Source organism: Amia ocellicauda, chromosome 9 (genome assembly GCF_036373705.1).
Source record: "Amia ocellicauda isolate fAmiCal2 chromosome 9, fAmiCal2.hap1, whole genome shotgun sequence".
NCBI classification, from domain to species: domain Eukaryota; kingdom Metazoa; phylum Chordata; class Actinopteri; order Amiiformes; family Amiidae; genus Amia; species Amia ocellicauda.
Window position 1 is genome coordinate 20,998,882 of NC_089858.1, and position 21,937 is coordinate 21,020,818.

The 21,937-nt window shown below is 34.6% G+C and overlaps 1 protein-coding gene across 1 annotated transcript in view; it reads right to left on the bottom strand.

The window, feature by feature from the left end:
* itfg1 (integrin alpha FG-GAP repeat containing 1) overlaps positions 1-21,937 on the bottom strand; it is a 105,673-nt gene that overhangs the window by 81,948 nt on the left and 1,788 nt on the right. The window contains exons 5-7 of the mRNA XM_066713711.1: positions 21,657-21,737; positions 20,260-20,354; positions 3,293-3,351 (exon numbers count right to left, since the gene is read on the bottom strand). Coding sequence (XP_066569808.1) covers positions 3,293-3,351; positions 20,260-20,354; positions 21,657-21,737 — 235 coding nt within the window. The remainder of the gene's footprint in view (positions 1-3,292; positions 3,352-20,259; positions 20,355-21,656; positions 21,738-21,937) is intronic.

A 21,937-nucleotide genomic window follows, 5' to 3' on the forward strand; every position in this document is an offset into this window, starting at 1 on the left:
TTGTTTGTGCTTCTTGACCCATTTAGCTCTCAGGTGCCTTTATTAATTCACTATGACTTGTGCAGGGTGGTGTAATCTATCCTTGGTTTGATTGAGCAAGCACTTCAACATTAATCCAGTGGAATACAGCAATATCACTCTCGTGGCTGGGAACCAGCAAACCAGCGAAGCTCTGAACTCTACCCTTTAGACAAGTCCCAGGGAATGGCAGGAGTGAAAAGTGAGATGCATGAACATGCCCTTTAAGATGAACTGACATGATGATCTTAGCTATGAAGGTCACACACTGAACACATTTGAAAAACTTGCAACTGGTATCAGACATGATATATGTATTCAAGAAAATGTTTAAAAAAAAAAAAAAAACAAAAAAAAAACTTTATACCAGGTTACTTTCTAAAAATGTATCTGGGACTGAAGGAAAAAGGGAAAATGGAACTTTAAAGTCATACATGCCTCCACAAAAAAGACAAGTATGAAAAAGAGCCTTTTGTTTTCTCTGCGGATCTTTTAATTTTTTACTAACAAAGGAATATATAAACCATTTGACCTTCAGTACTTACTTTCAATGGAATCGGTGCACATAGGGTATGTTTTTTAATTAGCTTCACATGAACAAAGAAATCTTACAGAGCTTATGAGGGAATTCTGTGGTAACGACAGGTAAAAGCTTTGAAAAGGGAAGCATATTCATTAAAACATTTAAAAAAGGCACCACTGACAGCCCACAGCATGTACAAGAAACAGATGAACTGGAAGTGTGCTGTAATTTTAAACTATTTATGAAAATGGGTATCTGCACTTATAAAGTTCTTCAATATAAAATACCAGAACTGTCACGAGAACAGTCATATCACTCATTTCAATCTAGATATAAGAAAAAGAAAATGACCAGCTGTCCAGAAAACAAAGGTCTTATCTTGCAACAAAGCAATAATAAACTGACTACTACATGTCAACATTAGGAGCAAGCTTCATAAATATGAAACGGAGGCTAGATGTGCAGTAGATGGAAGACATTTTATCTGCTCCCTGAAAAGAATGTATTCCATTTGAGACAGTAAGTGGCACATTATCAGGAACTGATCTACTGTGCTCTTCAGTCATATTCCACTAGAACTGATGGTGTTTACTAGAATAAAAGGATATTTTAAAACAAGATTCTGATTTTCACTAACCTCAGACAACATCTTTCCAAATATTTTATTTTTCATCACCTGTATTTCCCATATGCATTCTTGACTTGTTTCACAGAACTTAATTTAATTCATCAAGCGAACTACCTAAAACTGTGAACAAAACTAAACGATAGCTAAAAAAGGGAACTCAAACCGTTTTGTGTTTGTTTTCATCGTAGATGTTCAAGAAAGCGGGCATTCTAATGAGTAAACACCCAGAGAAAGCCAAACCTGTAATTTAGCAGTTTATGGAGTACATGTTGGAAGCAACTAGAGCTGAAGAGAAACAAAAGCTTAGCTTGAATCTGTGCTCTTTTGTTGCTCGCGCAGTGTGGGCTACTGCATTTCAGAGGATCAGAAGGCAAATGTCAGTCAGCAACTGCTTTAGGCTTATCGAGATCCATTTTTTATTCCAATTAAAGAGAAAAGTTAGGTCTAGGTCTTGAAATCAATGAAGTTCAATGTGTTACAGATAACAGACCACTTCTGCTTTATTCTCTTCTGAGGCATAACAGCTCACCTAAACATGGTAAAAAGGATGTAAAGCAGTATGGAGAATCCTTCCCCTGCCTATTGCTGAAAACAGAATCTATAGAAATGTCATACACATAACATTGGGTACAATTTGAACTCCTAATGCCATTGACCATAATAAATGTTCAGAGCAAATAATGGGAACAAATGGGACTTACACTCTATAAATTGCATATTTCTGTCTGAAAAGGACATTTTGCATAGCTTTCATTAAGTATGTAGTGTTGAGAGTCTTTACGAATATACTTCACAACCTTAGAGAGTAGTTCATTCCCAGGTTTGTGTTAAATCTTCATTTGTGCCTATGCTCTGAGCTGACAAATGAGATCAGGTTGAAAAAGCTAAAACGCATCTACTGTAACTGCATCATGATGGTGCCTGTTATTTATAGATTTATTTAAAATAAACAGACTTTTAAATATAGACCTATTCAGCATTGGAGGCTATTTTAGCATTTCTGGTTAACTTCGCAGCTAGAGATTATTTTAATATAACTATCTGACTGTAATGACTCCTTTAAACTTTGCTTTCTTGATTAAGGAGACGCTCCTCAAAGATACATATGGTACAATGACGTACAAGCCAATGACAATGCAGTTATAATAAAACACTGGCAGTGGGAGAAAATGAAAAAGAAAAGGAGATGCATACACACAACACTCAAATACTAAAAAAGGGAATAATAAACTGTGTATTGAAAACAAACACCAACTTAATAAATTCAGGACAGGGTCATTTATGTCTTATAAAGAGTATCCATGAAGAGCAATTCTGAATGTTTAATTTGCCATTTGCAAGCAAGACACAGAGCACGGCACTTTGAAACGTGTGGTCAGGAGACATAATTAACTGAATCAGACGACAGTGGATGCCAGTTATTTATTGCTCGTGCCAAAAGCAGTCTAAAAAAAGGTCACTTAGGCTAAATTTGTGAGCTCTTGATACCCTTTAATTACACACCCAATTATATTCCCAGAGATGGGAATCACAAAACTTGCTCACTTCACCTTGAGGATGTCACAGAGAAGATTAGAGCTCATATGGAAGATAAATATATTTTCCATTGACTTCAAAGATGTGTGACTTCCTGGGAGACCAGGGCAAATGAGCAAAAAGGCAAAAAAACATACGAGTAAATATCCTGACCTGTTTGGAGGTTTTAAAGTGTGTTTGAATGACAGAAAGGCTTACAGTCTCCCTGTTCATCTTCAGAATTTAATCCAAGGTTGAAGCTTTTCCAAATCTCAGAACACATTGAATCAAACAAGAGCAAACCACAAGCAGCTCACATTGTATGGTATTTCTGGCTTGGAATGAAAAGATATTTGTTGAAAGTGAACACTAGACATTTTACGTTTGGATTCAGTCACATGAAAGGAGAAATCATTAAGTGAAAAGCAACCCAAGAGACACATGTACAGAGATTGTAAGACTATTGTAGGCGTTCTTAATCACACTTCCAATGACAGTAGCAGGTAAATAAGTACTATGACCAAGTACTCCAGCATCACCCTGCAATCACCTTTACAAGCTGCAGCACACTTGAAAATGAGTAAGATTTGAAAAGATAGTAACAGTACCTTATTTATCCAGGTCTCAAACAATGTCTTTGAAGAGATCTTGGTCGTAAGGAATAAATCTACAACAGAAAAAAAATATATAACTTATGAACTTCTTTAAATGCAAATACTTATATCACATATTATTATTAAACACTAACTGACTGTAAAATGGAAGAGAAAAAAAAAACAGCAAAAACAATACATTATGATGACATTAAGAGAATAAAAAAACAACGCATACTGTGACCAATATTATATAATATTATAAATGATTTGCATGAACCTTGTAGATTGAGCGCTATAATTAACTTGTAGGCTTATTCGTGTATAAATAATAAAAATTAAAAACAACACAAATAAACAGGCTTGGCAAGGTGTCGGGTAACAAACGTTTCAAGACCTTCACAACACAACTAGCATAAGTCATATTATAATAGACATTCATTTTGACTGTCAAGATACATTTGAAATATCTTTTAGAGCTGTTACTCTGTCACAAAAAGAAGATAGGGTGTACCTTAGTAGTGCTTAAAGACATAAATTAAAACAGGTCTATTTTAAAGGCCAAATGCAGTAACAGCCATCTAGCAGACAGAAAAAACAGAAAGGCTTAAACACATATGAGAAGAAAAAAAGTAGGAGAAATGCAAAAGCAAAACAAAAGCTACATTCATTTTAATGTCTCACTTAGTCACTTAAAAACATGTTTGTGATAAAGCATCAAAAGTTTGTTTTTTGAATATCTGTACATTTGCTTTTATAATTTGTCCATGCATTATGTATAGCACTGCACAACCTGCAAAAGGAAGATGAGAGACTAGCTGCTGCAATGAATGGTTTCATGTCTGAGAGTTTTTTTTATTCTTTTGTAGTATTTGAGAGGAGGACATGTTCTTTTGCCTATGATCAATATGAGAGTGTACTGGTTATTACAATAGGCAGGGTATGGGTGAGGACAGCCGAATGGTGAATGCAGATCAATCTACAGAAATATGGATGAAACCATTCAGTAAGGCAACCTTGTAATATGAGGCAACTCCCAAGATTGAGAAAACTCAAAGCAAAGAGAAATAGTGAAAAATAAAGGTGGATGAATCTGGATTAATTTGTGCAATGATTAAAGTAGTGATGATTACATTTTGCTCTTCTTATTAGAATATATATTAAAACCAGTGGTTTCTTGCAATATTAGCAAATACGCTGTAATAAATAAATGAATAGCCTCTGTTAAACCTAAAGAACAAAAGACACCCTTCTAAACTGTTCTAGGCCATTCAATGCCAAAGAATAAACTGGCAGAAATGGGCACCCGAGAACTGCATCCCTTTATTAATCAACTTGACAATGAAATTGCTTAAGAGTCTCACTTTGGACACAATGACAGGACACACAAAAGTCAGGGTAAAAGGGATAGCGGGTTTGTGGCAATCGTTCATGAGATGCACTCTGAGAAACTTGACAGACCCTCATGGATGGATGGAAGGCACAGAACAACAGGCAGTGGACTTTGCTAATTGATGATGGTTAAGTGACTTATTAAGCAAAACAGCTAGTTTGTTGAAAAGAAAAAGATTAAATGTATTCCACTCTCTCTCTTTTCAGGACATAAAAAAGCAATTTTCAAGCCCTTACAATGAACACTGAACATAAAAAAGAAACAAAAGTTAATTGTGCCCAGTGTTGGTACTGGTTTCATAATGATTAAATAATGTGTTTGTTATAAATAAACAAAACTTATCTGTAATTAGGTTTATTGTTATTATTTAAGATTCATTTAGTATATATTTATTTTTTAAATAAAGTGCATCAGACCACACAGTGGCTTCAAAGCGCTATACAAGTTAAAAGTTATTTTGTAATATATACGAGAGAGAGATTTATTATTCCTAAAAAATATTATTATAAGGTCTACTTCAAGGACAGATTTAAAAATGCATTTTATCTACAAAGCTATGTGGAAATTTTCCTATGCAAAATACACCCACTTGTTGGGGGAACTAAGCTTAAAATTAGGTCAAATCACTGTTTCCTTGGAAAGATGTTGCCGCTTGGAAAATTGTCTCAAGTTATGGACTCCACAGGTACCGTTTACCATATCAAACCAACTGATGAAGATTCACTTGAGAATAAATGCATGCATTAATCAAGAAGTGGGTTGCACAGTGGAATATTGATTGCGAAGAGGCAACTGATGAGCTGAATGACATTTAATATTGTTTTAACCTAATTATTGCTGTCCTATTGGATAAACCCCTCAAAAAAATGTATTCTTGATTGTGGGCAAAGAATCGGCAGGAGACAACAATGCTGCTTAATACATAGGATTTGCATGTGGTATTATTGAATGTTATACACATTTTAAAAAACATTTTTTTATTTTTAGCGATTATAATATTTCATTAACAGAATACACTTTTATAGCTTTCACACCCCATATGAATTATTTATGTATGAGGCTTTTCATGTCTAAGTAATTTGTCTTGTCAGTAAATAATTGCAAAAATGCAATGCTGAATTCCATTAAGGCAACAGGTTAATTAAGGAAACAAGTTAATTACTTAACAACACAGGCAGTTTCTTTTAAACCATAATCCCTAAAGACGCTTCTGTCCACGGGAAAGCTGGCACTCACCGATCTTAATGGCATATTTATTTTGACTTCTCTTTGTAAAAGCTCTGTGTACACTTGTTCAGTCCTGAGGCTCACATTTAACCACAATGAAGTTTTAATGGCTTCACTGCAGAGGCGTTTCTTCAAATGTATAATGATTTTAAAATCGCATACATACAAAACGTGAAAGCCTAGTTGGAAATAATGAAACAAAACACCTTAAGCTAGCAATTGTGAACAACTCTTTCCAGTTCTGATTTCAGAACATTCCCATGATTGCCAAATTGATTCTTTTAAAGTTTTTTTTTGTATATTATCATCGCTTGCAATAAAACTCCAGTTACACTCCCCATTTCTAAAATACCTTACAATGACACCATTAAGCAAAGGAGATCAGAAAAAATTGTGTTTTTCTTCCCCATGTTTCTACTGCACTTAATGTAACAAACCTGTCGTTCTACAACCCATGATAAAAGCATATTCCTTGGTTGTATTCCAACATCCTGGTTACACAACAATACAAACCCATGAAGTCATAGGGAACAGAAAAGCCAAAGCACTGTTTATATTGATGTATAGGTTTATTTTTTGTTTTCTCCGCTCTACAAACATCTGAGAAGCACAGCACCCAATTACAGTTCAAGACAAAGTTTGTGCATTAATAAAACCTTCTCATGTGCCAGCTAGAAAACAATACATTGTAAAGGCTAAATGGGATATATTAGAACATGGATGCTGACATCTAAATAATGTTATTTAATTTTACCCCCATTGGGAAGTCATTTGATCATTAAAAACAGATTATTCATTATTGATTTATTCTCATTGCTTTTTGCTGCATACATAACAATAAAACAAATACCTTGAAAAGGTGAGTCTTAATTTACTATCTTAATTTATTGTAAAACAATACAAAAATCTATATTTGTCTAGGGATTAATAAAATCAGTGCTTTTGATTTCACAGTATGAAAGAAAATATTGAAAAAAATCACCCTGAAGGAAAAATCGCAAGAAAAATTTAAAAAAAGTAAACATACAAAAATGCAGTGCGTAATATTTTGCTCAACAGAATCCCTAGAGAAAACATCTGTGGGATTTCATGATTGGCTAGCATGTTACCTATTTTATACAATTAATATTTTAAATGAAAATCTTGCATTAAAAAAAATAAGTATACAGATCTGACTTCAAAATGGAAAAATAAAACAAGCAACTCATTTACGTTAAACTACAGTAGAATGCCACATAACCCACTGTCACGTAACAGCCTGGACCGATTATATGCTTATTTTAACAGAACCACAGAAAAATGCAATACATTAAATGTTTAAGAATGCTATGCAACATTGAATACAGAACATGATTTATTTGGACACCAGGCCTATCTGGAAATGCTTGTCACCAAGAACAATGAGAGAAAAATATAGCATGGATTCACACACTGAGCAACCTTCTCTCAAGTGTGCAAGCTGCATTGAATCTCAGCTTGGAAAACGAAAAACCCAGACAAAATGAAGAGGCTAACTTTCCGTTAAACTAAAAAGTTCCAGAGGCTGGGTATAGTTTAATTTGGGCTGAGACCAGAGCACCAGCCTGGAGACACCTGGGACAATTATATTAAAACAAGTGTCACATTCTAACCTTAGTGACATTTATTTTATGAGTATCCAATTGTATAAAAGTGTGGTTATTAAACTATTTACAGTAGTTACAGGGATTTAAAAAAAGTCTGAGGAGCACATGAAAATGCATTACCAAATATATACATTTATAAAAGTCTGCACAATAAACACGTAACTAAATAATAAAACAAAACTAAACACACAAACACTCACACAGGTATATTTGATTCTCTAATCGTTCCTTCCAGTCCTTACGTTTTCCTTTCGGGATATTCAATTAAGTATAATGAAAGCATTTCAATGAGAAAAGAGTTGCTCTGCATCCTCTTGCTGAGAACATTAAGCCCTTAGATGTGCCTGCATGGTCGCTTGCACGGCTGCAAAGCTGTTTGTCCTGAGGCTAGCTGCGAAACAGCAGAAAAGGGTCTCTGAGGGGGAAATCACATCTTAAGAATATTAAAACTCCTCTACAACACAGCTGCTTTGAGTTCCCTCTACAAAGTTATGACGGCGACAAGTGTGATTTTTTAGACAGTCTGTATAAATTAAATGTTGTTTGTGGCTGAAACGCAGAGTGAAAAATGACAGTCTTTAGCCTGTGAGCACAGCAAACAAAATCTTAACTTAAAGGAAATGTGCAAACGGAATACCGCTTAGTGCCGAATGTCTAATATGTTCAAATGAGTGAGTTTCCATCAATCTAAATAGGAGACAGTTTCTCTTCAGGGCTCAACAAATCCATCTGCTTCACAAGTTTGTTTTACACTTTCATTTGTTCTCTTATTTTGTTTTTTGTATTTGGACCATTTATCCTTAAACATGTTAGCAAATGTACAACCTCAGAATTAACATTAACCTGAATGCTTTTATTGCAGATATTCATGAGAAAACATAACATTTATTTTTCAACTAATATGTTAACATATTTGAATGCAAAGTTGAAAGGATGGCAAAGAGATTATGCTCAGAATTTCTTTCAAACCAAAGGAGTAAGTTAAGTTTTATATACCAGACAATTAAATCTATTCCGACACTTCCACAGAGCATTCTCTCTTCTATGGCATTACTATAATGCATACTAGATTAACTAATTAGCAAGGGCAGTGTTATTTCCTAATTTCTCTGCTGACTTGGATCATTTCATTGCTTAGATCAACCCCATATCTCAAGGAAATGCTTCAAGCTTAAAGCTAAGAAGTAATGTTCCTTGATAGATTGGGCAGTAAAAGCATTGCAAACAACTTAATAGGTTTCTCAGTTTGAAGACAGATCTTTTTTATTCAGTTTTAGTTTAGAATATTTATTTATTACCCCCGTTTTTATCCCAATCAATTTGGAAAAGCCAAGCATTAAACCATTTTGTTGTTGAAGGCCTTGCACAAGCCTGGGGTAGGGCTGAATCTATATTCCAATACTACATTGGTTTGTCAAATTATTTCTCTCTTGGTACTGCAAGCCCAAAACCCAAAGCCCAAAACCTAGCTTTAATTCCTGGTTGAGATCTAAACATTGCCACTACAGATAATGCTAATGCTTACAGGGGTCTGGTCACTGATTGTGGGTTGCTGGGAACAGTGTGGGGAAGATTCCCAAGACGAATTAAGTAACCTCCATGACTGTCTGGTGGCATTAATTGGCATTAACTGGCAACACCCAGGTCACAGGGCACTACCTATGCATTTAGTACAAACTGTGGACAAGCCACAGCGCATTTTCTTTTTTCTTTTTTTCTTTTTTGGGGGGCTTAAAAGATCTTAAGCAATTAAAAAAACAACCATAGTGTTCGCAATGTAACACTTATTCAGACAATTATTTAACAACTTTGTCAGTTTTTGTTGAATGTAAATGGAAATACCTCAATTTCATCATCAGTAAAAATAATATCTAATTAAATAAAACCCCAGAGAAACCAGAACACCTGATAAAGTTAAAACAGAACTCCTGCTTTTTCCCAGTTCCCCTAACTCAGTACTGCAATACATTCCTTTTCAAATACAAGCTGTCAGTGCTTGTAGGACACAGATAGTATTTATAAATATATATTGCAGTACTGTAAGTAATTTCTTAGAATTATGTTGCCTGGATCTGCTGTCATCCTTGACTGGTTTGAAGAGGGCAGATGGGATTTTAACCATCTCCCTTGACCTCCTCATTCACTTGATCTCTATCCATTTCAAAAGCTTTGTAATGAACTAACATCTCCAGGCTAGTGCAGCTGAAATGTAGCTTTTCCAAATCTCTGATATAGGTCACCTCCTGTAACATGCCAGTGCTTTCCAGGCCAGCATATGTACTGGAATCCAGGCTGTAAAAGCAATGTCAATGACAAAGCTTTACACAGAAGCATGTAAAATTCCCCCCCTTACTCTTTTTACACTAAATAGCACCATATGTTTAAAGCAATATGCTAATTTTTGTTATTTACAGCAAAGGATTTTAAGTATCCCTCTGTTGTCAGTTTTAATCAGTTAACCAATGTCCATTGGTTATTAAAGACAATGATTAACATGCTTCTACTTTTTCCTTTCCGCCGAAACTAACTGCTGCTCTTTGTTGGATCCGTTCCAGTTTAGCATATCTCCAGAGACATCTTCACCATTTTCACAGAGAGTACGGTGCTTCCAAAACACAATGAAGCCGACACTTACTCACTAATGGCAAAGCGCAATATATTACACAATGCATCTGAAGAGCGGAATGAAGATGATACTTTTGTCTAATGTTGTAAGCTTCTTTAGCATTTGAGAACATCACACAGTTTTTGCGAAAATAACTAAATGTTTAATGGCAAAAAATATATATACTGTGCAATACATCATCATTATTGAGAGCGTCGAGGACAAAAAAAAACACCATGTCATAGAGATATACATATTTCCTGGTTACTGATATTTGTTCATAACCATAATGATTCCTTCTACAGCAAGTGAAGGAAACTGCTCTAACGTAACTTGCCTCTCAACTCCAAGCTCCTGGTTGTTACAATAATATATCCTCTGTTCCTTCAGCCAAAATCATTACAATGATTAGATTTCCATGCTTCCTCATAGACAGGGTTATCCCAGGGACAGTGATATATGAACTGGACTTGACATCCCCCCTTATTGCTTAGCATTAGTGTATATTGAACCACAGAGCTCCAGAATACTGCCTGTCTGTGTATCTTACTGATCCCATCTACACAGAGCCTCTTCTTGTTTGCAGTGAATGGGGGTTTTGTATTCTTTTAGCCCTGAATTTAATAGCTCAAAGCAGACTATTTGTTAGGCAGTTACTCTGCTGTCAGCCCACAACACCTATTCCTTTGCAAGTGACACGTTAAAGAAATAAAAGCAATATGTTCCCCTACTGATATGCTGATAAGATTTAACACTAGAGCATTTGTATCGCACTGCATTATTGAATGTTAGGTTCAGAGGTTTTCTTTTTTTTTTTTCCATCTAGGCCAGCAAGACACACACAGAAACAAATCAAGCCAATAAACCAGTGGAAAGGGTGGACAACAAATTCTAATGAGGAAGTCTGAAGTCACAAAGCACCTTGAGAATGGACCACACTGCAGTACAATTGCTGGCTAAGGTAGCTTGATTGGACAAGCTCATACATTTTCTACGATTCCTATTGATTGGATTTTCCCCATTCAGCACTCTTTAACCTTCACATTCAGCACCAGACTCCTGATGTCACAAAAAATTCCTTTGACATTAACAAGAAAATGTCACGTCAGTCATCACTGAAACGAATACTCTAACCACTAAGTCATTAAGGCATTCTGCTGATGCAGGTGAAATGGAGAACAACAGAAGAGATGTTCTCACAGAGCCATATACAGTGAGGGAATAAAGTATTTGATCCCCTGCTGATTTTGTACGTTTGCCCATTGACAAAGAAATGATCAGTCTATAATTTTAATGGTAGGTGTATTTTAACAGTGAGAGACAGAATAACAACAACAAAAAAAAAAAAAAATCAAGAAAAACACATTTCAATAAAGTTAAAAATTGATTTGCATGTTAATGAGGGAAATAAGTTTTTTTTTTTTCCCTCACTGTACCATTTTGTTCTAAATGGCACAATGATCCAAACAGTTTGTGAGTTGCAAAAACATTAAGGTGGGAAGATGATTTTTTGCAATGCAATAGCAATGGGTTTACACACACACACACAAGCATACACATGTACACAACTCAGTCAATTCATGTGTGTTTTATTAAAAAAATCACAATGTAAATAACTAGAAAAGAGACAAAGAGATCATGTGAACTGTAATCCACCATCATTTTATTTAAATCTACCATCCGGGAATAATAAGATAAGTATTTTTGTTCAAAGGAGTTCGCTCTCAACTCTCTGAAACAACAGATTGTGTGCCACAGGAGGGGCAATGTTTGACATGGAGCCTGGGCTAGCCTAGATCGTAATTAAAAAGGGTCATGTGTAGATAAGGTCATCAAATGCAACAGTTTAGCTGTGTCTATAAACAGTAAACCCAGAATGATCGAGCAGCTCAGGCAGCTTAAAAACAGATATATGACCTCCATTACAGCAATGGACATCAAACACTTAAGCTATGTAATTATAAAAGTGCAGAGGCATTTATGGAGGATCCATAAGGTAGACATTAAAGAAATGGAACAGACTACAAGAGCTAATGTTTGATTTTAAAACACTCCTTGGGTTTTAGGAACAAATATTCACAATAACATTGGCATGGATACTATATGAAGTCTCCACAGCTGCTTGGGGTCCTCTAATTAATTGATCTATCCCTCTTCTTAAACTGGAGATCAACAGTAATGTGCATGAAAAGTATGCTCCTCAATCTGAAACTCCTGCTCAACACCAGAGCCGTGGTTTTATTATTGATGTTATCATCACTTCCCACTAGTTATTTGCAAGGACCATCTTTACTGATCTATTCTCCTCTGCTTCAATTATCACATTCTTAAGAAGAAAAGGCAAAAGAACAGTAGATGAATAACACTACAAAGAAAATCATAACAGCAACAAATGGCACTGTGGAGTTAAACAAATGAAGAGTTAGTAGGAGCTACGGAATAGTGATAATGACACACCTGCAGGCACAAGTTCTGTTCAACCAGGGGCTGTAACCTATATATTTCTCAAGTTCCTCATTCACAGGCATCTTTTATTATTGCATAACACAGCACAAAACCATGGATGCTATTCTGAGAATATTTGAAAACAACAAAACGCTTAATGGTTTTATGAGATTATCATCAACATATGTTCACTTTAGGGTATTAAATAAATCTCTTAGGTTTGTCTTCCAATTTGTTTTGTAACATTTTTCTGTAAAAAAAAACACCTAACAACAGAAAAGAAGGTATAAACTTTACACTGGGGTAATAAGCTGCAAGCAAGTATCTATGTGATTGGGAACTAAAGTGATTAGCACAATAGTTATGGCTTTCCCACAATTATTTCAAGCAGTAAAGGTAACAGAACTGGATGGAAACCAAGTGGGGAAAGACAATGTTACCATAAGTATGTGATGCACCAGGCACCAGTGTGAAAAGAGCAATGATTGCATTTTCAACCATTTCTCGACCCTTGCTGCTACAGCAATCATCACCAAAGTCATTGATAATTTTAATCAAACAATCATTTTTGTATTAGTTTACTTTGCTAATTAACATTGGGATAGAGGCAGGACAAATGTATCTTTACCAGAAGCAGAATGAATATACAGATTTTAATTAGTTCTCTAAATTGTTTCTTATTATGCTAATGTATTGAATTGCACCCAGAGGGAACATCGCAGTTAAGATATTGTGTGCTGAGCTTTTACTAAAAACACAACTTATCGGCAGAGTTTTAAATCGCGGCAGAGCCAGAAGCCAAGATTGTTCTGTCCATAAAAAGAAAATATAAAAAACAACTAACAATAACTTGCCCCCTCCAACCCAGTGCTACCATTCATAAACCTAAATGCGACAAACGTTGGATTGATATACAGCCAAATCTGAAGTCTGACATAAATCAATCATCAAGGCTCTGGTTATTTTCCAAAACAACCTGTTTTTCAAATACAGAATCAAATATGAACATTAATTTTTACACTAATTACATTAATTTTTGTATGGGATGCCAAGACATATTTCCCCCACCACATTTTGAAAACCAACAAAGAATGCAAAACAATTCTTCAAGACTCTGCTCGTAGGTTTATTGTTTTATATAAGCATGTATTCATCAATCAATTGGTAGAGATAATACTGTAGTTGAAGGGTTGAAAATACTTTCAAGTACCGGTTTATGTTGTTTATTACCATTTTCTCTAGGCAGTCATCAGTGTATTCCCTACAGACGCAACTGATAAGCACCAGCACAATAACGAGGACATCTGTTCCTGCTTACTCAAATGTACAGCTTTTCAAGTCCCTGCTTCATTCAAAAATGGATCACAAGTCTTAACTGCTATCTTCAAGATACTAGTACAAATAAAATATGATGCAATGTTTATTTTCAACATATTTAATTCAGAATTCATCTGATATTTGTTTAAAAAACAGAATTGCTGATATAGGTCTAATTTGTGTAAGACCCTGAAAAAGACAAACCATTAGGCTTACAGCTTCTCTAAAGCAAATCAGTTATCATCTATAGCAAACTGAATAAATGCTGTTAACACCTTAAATGATAAAAGTTGGTATGTTTGCTTTTGAAGTTGTATATTTAAATATTGTGATACAACAACAACAACCACAAAACAAAATCTTAAACTCCATTTTAATCCTCAATTACCTTAATATAGGCAGTCAAGAGCTGAATGAACAGTCAAAGTTGTTGCTGTACCGTTATATGGAAAACATTATTTAGAGACTTGAGAATTTTCATTCAATTTGTACAAATTCACCATGCAGAAGGCTTCAAAAGTCAAGACAAATCACAATAATAAGCATACCATAAAAATGAATGATTTCTGTATGCATACATATTTGCTTATCAACTCCTATGGTAACTTTAAAGTAGAGCTAATCCTTTAATTAACTCCTACTGTGGTAACCTCTTAATAAGTCAAATCTAGTATCTTCACATTACCCCAACAATTAACTCTTCAGTCTCATGGAAAAGGCTGGCTAATTGGTTGCTGCCGAGAACATTATAATGTAGAGTTGCTAAGCAACCAGTCACTCTGCAGTATCAGTATCTATGTGAATATTTCATATAATGACTTTTATAATTATTTGGCTATTACCACCTTTTAAAATGAATTACTTTGGCCTGAAGTCCCATATGAAGGCTTTACAGAACAGTTATCAACATGGAAATCAGCTACAAATTCAAGAAATACAGCTGTGCCCAAAGTCAGCTATCCCACTAAGCAATTTACTAAGCTTCAAGCTTATCTAAGCTCATTTTCATTTTAAGTATTGATTGCTCTAGCTATAGTGACTCGACGTTAACCAGGCTCCCTATAGCAATAAGCTGCTCATCTCTGACTGGATTAGCCTATTAGGAATGGTTAATAGTATTTATCTATTTGCTGCGTCTTAAGTGATTTAATGCAGTATGCCGCAAAAACTACATGGTCAGTGAGTAAGCTGGGCTTCAGATTTTCGAAGTTCCACTTTGGATATGGATGCAATTAAATATAATACAGTGGAAATTAATTTTCAAATTAAAAGGTAAGCAGATTGTAGAGTAAATTACAATTTTAAGACTTGAAAATCATATTTTCAATCATAAAAATAATTTAAGAATTGAAAAACATGTCAAAGGTAAACTGCAAAAGACTTAAGCTTCTTCTAGCTTCTGAGAAATGATCGTGATTAGTGCTATAAAACAAATGGTCTAAAGTCATCTGTGCAGGGTAACAAACGTAAGCTGGACATCCAAATTTTAGTGTTTGTTTGTTTAAATAACAGCAAGAACTGAATAACTGATTTGAAAATGTTTGCTGACCGTAAGAAATAATCAGTTCAGGGAGGAGAATGCATGTTTATGTTTGTCTTCACATTAAGTGAATCAAATTGGTACTTATATGATATGATGCAATCTTGATTTTATTAACTAATCTAACAAGAGATGACATAATCGAGTATCTTCCTGCCTGTCAGGTTGAACAAAATCCTGTAACACTGCTAGAAGAGGATGACCACGGAGTAAGAACAAGAAACACAGGGATGTGACGGTTAAAAGCAATCCTCCTTCATTCCCCCCATCACACTGAATAGGTTTTGACACCTCAGTTCCATGTGTATAGCATTACAGGAGGAACATCTCATTGGTGATGCGAGACTGCAGAGAAAAAAAGAAATCTATTCACCCGACACTGTGCTCAATGAAGAGCCGTAACATGGAATTGCATGTATGCAATCTCTCCACTATCTCAGAACTAGAGAAGATTAATCATGCAGTTTTCAGTCATCTGCAGGTGTTGAAGTTCATTCTCACAATGACAATGATTGTACATAATGAACAAAAGAAACTGAAAACAGAACAAAAACAAAATGATGTGTAGATGTTTCCCCCCTACCCCCCTGAAGTAAACAAACAAAAACAATAGTAAAACAAAATTCTATATCATTGTACTATATATATTTAAAAATCCACAGCCTAACATGAAATTGTGCAACATTTGGTTGTGTTAATCTACAGCAATTTTTCACCAGCTGCAGAGATTTAGAAAGCACTTTTCTTTATTACTGACAATCAGTAGGCAGCAGGCTAGATTCGACTGCACTGGGACACAGTCCAGATAATGTTGGAGCTCTGTTTGGGAGTAAATTAGTACTCAGAATAGAGAATGACTGTCACTGACTGGACCTCTGTTGTTCCACAGATAAATGTACAGTGTACCTAAAATTATGCAGGAAAGAGCCTTCCAGTAAAACATGATTGCTTAAACCAGGGGAATGCCTAAAACCCATATTCACCAATTTAAACACATTATATAAGCTTTCTATAGAGAACATACAAATAAATTCTTAGCACCCTAATACAACCTTGTTTCATTATTATTTTTTAAAAATTTCTAATAATGCAGGCCTGTGTGCAAAGAAGTTAATTTTATCCACCAGCTTAATTATTCATGTTTTGCCCTGTAAGCAAATAGCAGAGAAATAGATCAAGAGCCCCAAGCCAGCATGGATCAGGTTTCGAAATCTGAGGAATTTCACCTTTAAGAATAAAGAGTAAATGGCAATACCAGCAAGTAGCTGGGTGACATTTTGCAATGCAACATACATAAAATCCAGGGATGAAATCGGATTTATTTATTCAGTGGTTAAGAAAATAGGAAAACCTCTCAGTCAACTAGAAAATTGTATAACTGGAATATATTATTATAAAGTTGTGAGCAGCTTAAGAAGATTTAGGAATCTGTACAGGGTAAATTGACTACCAGATAGGAGTGTTACAGCACAGTTTAGATCACTAGTTAGTTAGTTTCATCACTTGGACTACACTTTATTATAACAAACAAAAAATCATAAAAGTTGATTTACATTAGCCAGGTGCTTTATGTGCTACCCAGAATATTCTAGGTATATTTTAACTAGTCTGATCAAGTTAAAGATACAGACGGTGTTTACTATAAAATGAAAGTATAATTCACAGTGAAATTATATTTAATTTACATTAAACAGACAGGTTAGTTCTCGGCTTGATAAAGAACATAAGAATTGTAGACAAATTTAGTTCAAAGGGCAAACTGAAGTGTAAAAATGATAAGTGAACCAAAGTGGGTTAATAGGCAGGGACAATAAATCTCTATTTCAAATTATATGCCAATGGATTGTAAACAGAACAAAACAAACCATTACTTTAAAGTTAAGGCCACTAGTCACATTGGTATGGGAAAGCACCACTAGCTCCAAAGAGCAGATGTTATTTTGATTACAATAATGTGTCATCACTTGTACTTATTTGTTGTCGAGTTTAAAGCACAATTCTGGAGGACAGGTTAATCCAGCTCTGTCTGGAAAATCAGAGTTTGTCAATCAACCCTGAAAATCTTGTTGAACAGCCGTATAAAGTCATTGGATCCAAGCATGTAAATCCTGCTAATCCTGACCTGTGCCCTCTTGTGCTGTGTTACCATATTGATAGAAGCAGCAGATTACTGAATATCTTCCATCTGTGTAGCACAGACAGGGTGTTAAACTCCAGCAAACCAAGATTAGGGAAAATAATCTACCAAATGAAATCACTAATGCCACCTAATACACATCTATAAATTAGATTTCCAAAAGGCATCTTCAGCTTTCTTATAACCGATACATCTAATAGTCCTTGGTTACCTAATTTCTAAATTGAAAGATATCAAATACATAATACAAAAAAAGGTTTTAAATTCCATTAATAAAATACACTAATAGAAAAAAGTAAATGTTTTCTATTTTTTCTCCTCAGTTACACAGTAATTAGTCTGACATTTCCAGACCAATGCAGCACGTACATTAGGGAATTTCTGGTGTTCTAATATATGCCCTTTTAAATGCTAAGAATACATACTAGATTTTAACATGTTTGTGTGTGAAAGTGAGTGTGTGTAGGTGTGTGTGTGTATAAAGAAGAGAACTTTTGAAGAAAATAAAAGAGAGAAATACAATGCAGTCAAGGCCCAAAATCAAAAGTTAATTACATTGAGCTGTGCAAAACCATAAGGAAATGAATTACTGAAGAAGATGTAAAATAAATTGACAACAACCTAATTAACAAAACAATTGAAAATAATGGCAACATCAGAAATGCAAACAACACCTCAGAATAGGAAAGAATCAAACCATTTCCCTGAAAAATGTTGACTGTACAACAATCAAAAACCAAAATGTTAGAAGAGTACTACATATTTTTTTGGAGAATTTTTCAAGCGATGACAGCAGTAAAGAAGAAAAAGATGTCTCAATGAACACAAGTGAAATGCCAGATGTGATCCAACAAGAAGCAGGCAATGCCATGAAAAGGTGAACAATGGAAAAGCACGTGGGGATGATGGAATCACCGTGGATATCCTAAAAGAAGCTGGAGAAGATTCTGGAAATATGTTTCACAAAATAAACAAATGCCAAATGAATGGAACAAAGCAGCTGTCATTCTCCTTCACAAGTCTACCTCCCATGTTATACAGAGTACAAAGATATTAACAACTTACAATTTGCGGATGACATTATATATACATGTTAAAATATGATACTGGGGGTACTTACAGTCCAGGTGCAGGTGAGTAATTATGTCTCTCCAAATAACATATGAATAAAAGATATACCTCAGAAAATATTTAGGTTTTTATTCTTGCTATTAAAAAAAATTATGACAGTAATGTTCGAAAATACGTATGAAAATAAAGCAGTAAAGTGTGACATTCCTAACTATGATTATTTGAGAAATATTTACAGTCTTAATAACACATACAATAGGCTGAATGTGTGTGTGTTATATGTACAAATCAATGTAATTATATAGTTGGAGAATGGACAATGTTGGAATCCGAGAAACGTGCTTACAAATTACCGGTACTGTTCGTTACCTGTCCTGTCCATGCCGGTTACAAACGTTCAGTTACCCAGACTGTGTAGTGATCACAGAATAATGAAATGGCTGTTACTTCTCAGGGCCATGGAAGCAAAATAAACTACAATGATATTCTACATTTAGAAATGTATTTTGTGTCCGCTTAGTTATGAACGTTATGACCGCTACTAAATCGATAGAAAATGGACCTTTGTTGAAATCATATTATGGGGCATCCCAGAAATAGGGCACTCCTTAATGACGAAAACAACTTGAGAAAAGGAGGCTACTGAGCATCGCTCGGACACAAATGACACCTGTGTCCTCCAATTTATTTATTATGTTCTGAGCATGACCAGTCATGCCAATCCGGGAAAACCAGCTCAAAAAAGGCATCCAGTGGACATTTTTGTAAGGTAAGTACATCGGAAGGTGATCTGAGATAATGCTCCATTGATATCACGCCAAAATGTACTGTGATTTGAGTACATGAGCACATATTTCACCAGATCCTTGCCTTATCGTTCCGTAAATCATGCCCAAGAGCCCCACACACCGACCTACCTTCACACTGTCACAATACATATACAAACATACATTGTGTGTGTACATGTATGTATAATATAATACACACACTTCTGCTCCTCATGCTGCACTTAAAGCACACTGGCTGTAATCATCCTCTCAGTGAATACTGGTTGAATAAACGATTGACTGTTCATGTGATAATGTCTATGTGAGTACTTAGAGATTTTACACAGTCCTATTATTTAAATCTATACCATAACAGTTTTACAGTGACAGCTGTAGGTGTAAGTAGACAGTTTGCGTAAATAACTACAAAATAAAAGGAACCCAAGACATTTTATTAGACTCTAAATAAAACAGAATGACAAGACTATTGGATAACCTGCCTTCCATTTCAATTCCTTCATTCACAGTGTCCATCTAACTTGTTGAAGACACAGTAGGTGGTCATGGGGGAAAATAAGGGCTAAGGATTCGCATCACATAGGGGCAGTAATCTTGCGATTCTTTTTTATTTATCTTAGAAATACAATAGAAACAAATAAAAGAAACCTCACAGAGTAGGTATGGCTGCTTTTGTACTGACTTAAAAAGAACAATAAACCCTTGATTAGGATTTGGGGGAAAAAAAAGAAAAGAGATGGAGACACAGAATTTAAAGAAAGGCTGAAATATTTGTTTAAATCCATATTCTTATATATTTATATCTATATCGTTACTATTGGTATACACCTGTCTTACCTGCAGTGAAATCTTTGTTCAGATCAATGAAAGCATTGGAGTGAGGCACACGCAACTGAATTGTTCTTTGAAGAGCAGGTTTCTGTACTTCTCGCCTAAAAACAAAATCAAAAACAACATATGTCGAAATGTCAAAACTAATGTTCTCACAACATCATTTGTATCACAGTAAATATGTTAGACAGCAACACTTGCTTCTTAACAACGATTTTCAGACAATATATTTTATCAAATTTATGTAATTTAACAAATTTTGATTATGAAAAATCTGCTTATTATTAACTGATGTCATGTATTTTTTTCTGATTAGGCTTTGTTCAATACAACTGGGTTGAGCTCTTTTAAGCAATGTAAAACAGAATTTGTGCTATACTTCAGGATGTAGAGTCTTTAGTCTTCAGTGTGTATGTTCAGCAGACATTAGTGTTACTTGACATAAAGGAAACTATTACACCTATATAAATAGTTAACAGATAAAATAATCATAACTATTATTGCAGTTTTGTATTTTGCTATGCATAAGCAAAATTGTCTTTACACTATGAAATAGAGGGCTGAATGCAGTTATTCTAAGCACGTTTCAGCCTGTTAGTGTTAACAACAGTGGTTTCCTTTACACTTAACCTGATGAACCCATCTGCTCAGTGCAGTCACTAAGTTAACTATCAGCTGTTGCTTGTTAGAAGATATTGACAATTAACTGACATATTACATATGACATAGTATATTTTTATATAAGCAAATTCATAAAGTGTGTTTTGAGCATTTTTTTAAAGCACTATGTGACCCTTAGTTTAGCAATAATTTGATGAGCAGTTGCCATAGTAACATTAGCATATCTGTTGGACTTTTCAGTTTCCTATAGCCTTCTTTACATACTAAGCAAAAATGTACTGTAGCCTGGGGAAATATACAAAATGCATTCTGGAAAATATCCTCTTTAGTATAGAAAAAGAGAAATCAATTTGATGGCAAGTGACACAGCTAAGCAAGGCAGGGACTAATGAAAATTGTAACTACTGCAATATGCAACGTGAGTAGGTGATTTTTCTGAGATTTAAAGATTTAGAAACATAAATTAATAAAAAAAAAGTATAATTTGTAACACGTTAGTATTAGGATGCTCTTGGAAAAAAAGGCCGTATTTAATACTGCAAATGGAAATATATCAAAGTTGTTTTTAATACTGAAAATCCTACAAGATTGTCAAAATGCAACAATAATCCTAAAAGACTCTTCCCATGTCAAATAAACATTTACAATTGAATGATACCTTTGATTGTAGACAGAAAAAATATGTTTTATGAAATGAAAGCTTATCAAAGTATAATACAGGCTACCGAGGTAACAATGTGCACATGAATTTCAATTGTAAATCATTTGTGTTTTTGACATACCTTCCTTTTAGATAGCAGACCACTGGTTCAGATTCAGAGACACCGATACCAAAAATATCTGGAATCAGGTCACCATTAAAACTACAGTGGGGAATAAAGAAATAACTCATAAGTATAGATAAGTAATTGAAACTTACAGCATTTATACAGTCTCAATTATTTATTTTCCCAAAAACACTTTTTTTTTTTAAATGCATTTACTTCTTTATGCATCAACTATTTTTAAATGATACCTACTATTATTAAATCTTAAGATTGCATTTTACAATAATGTGTTATAC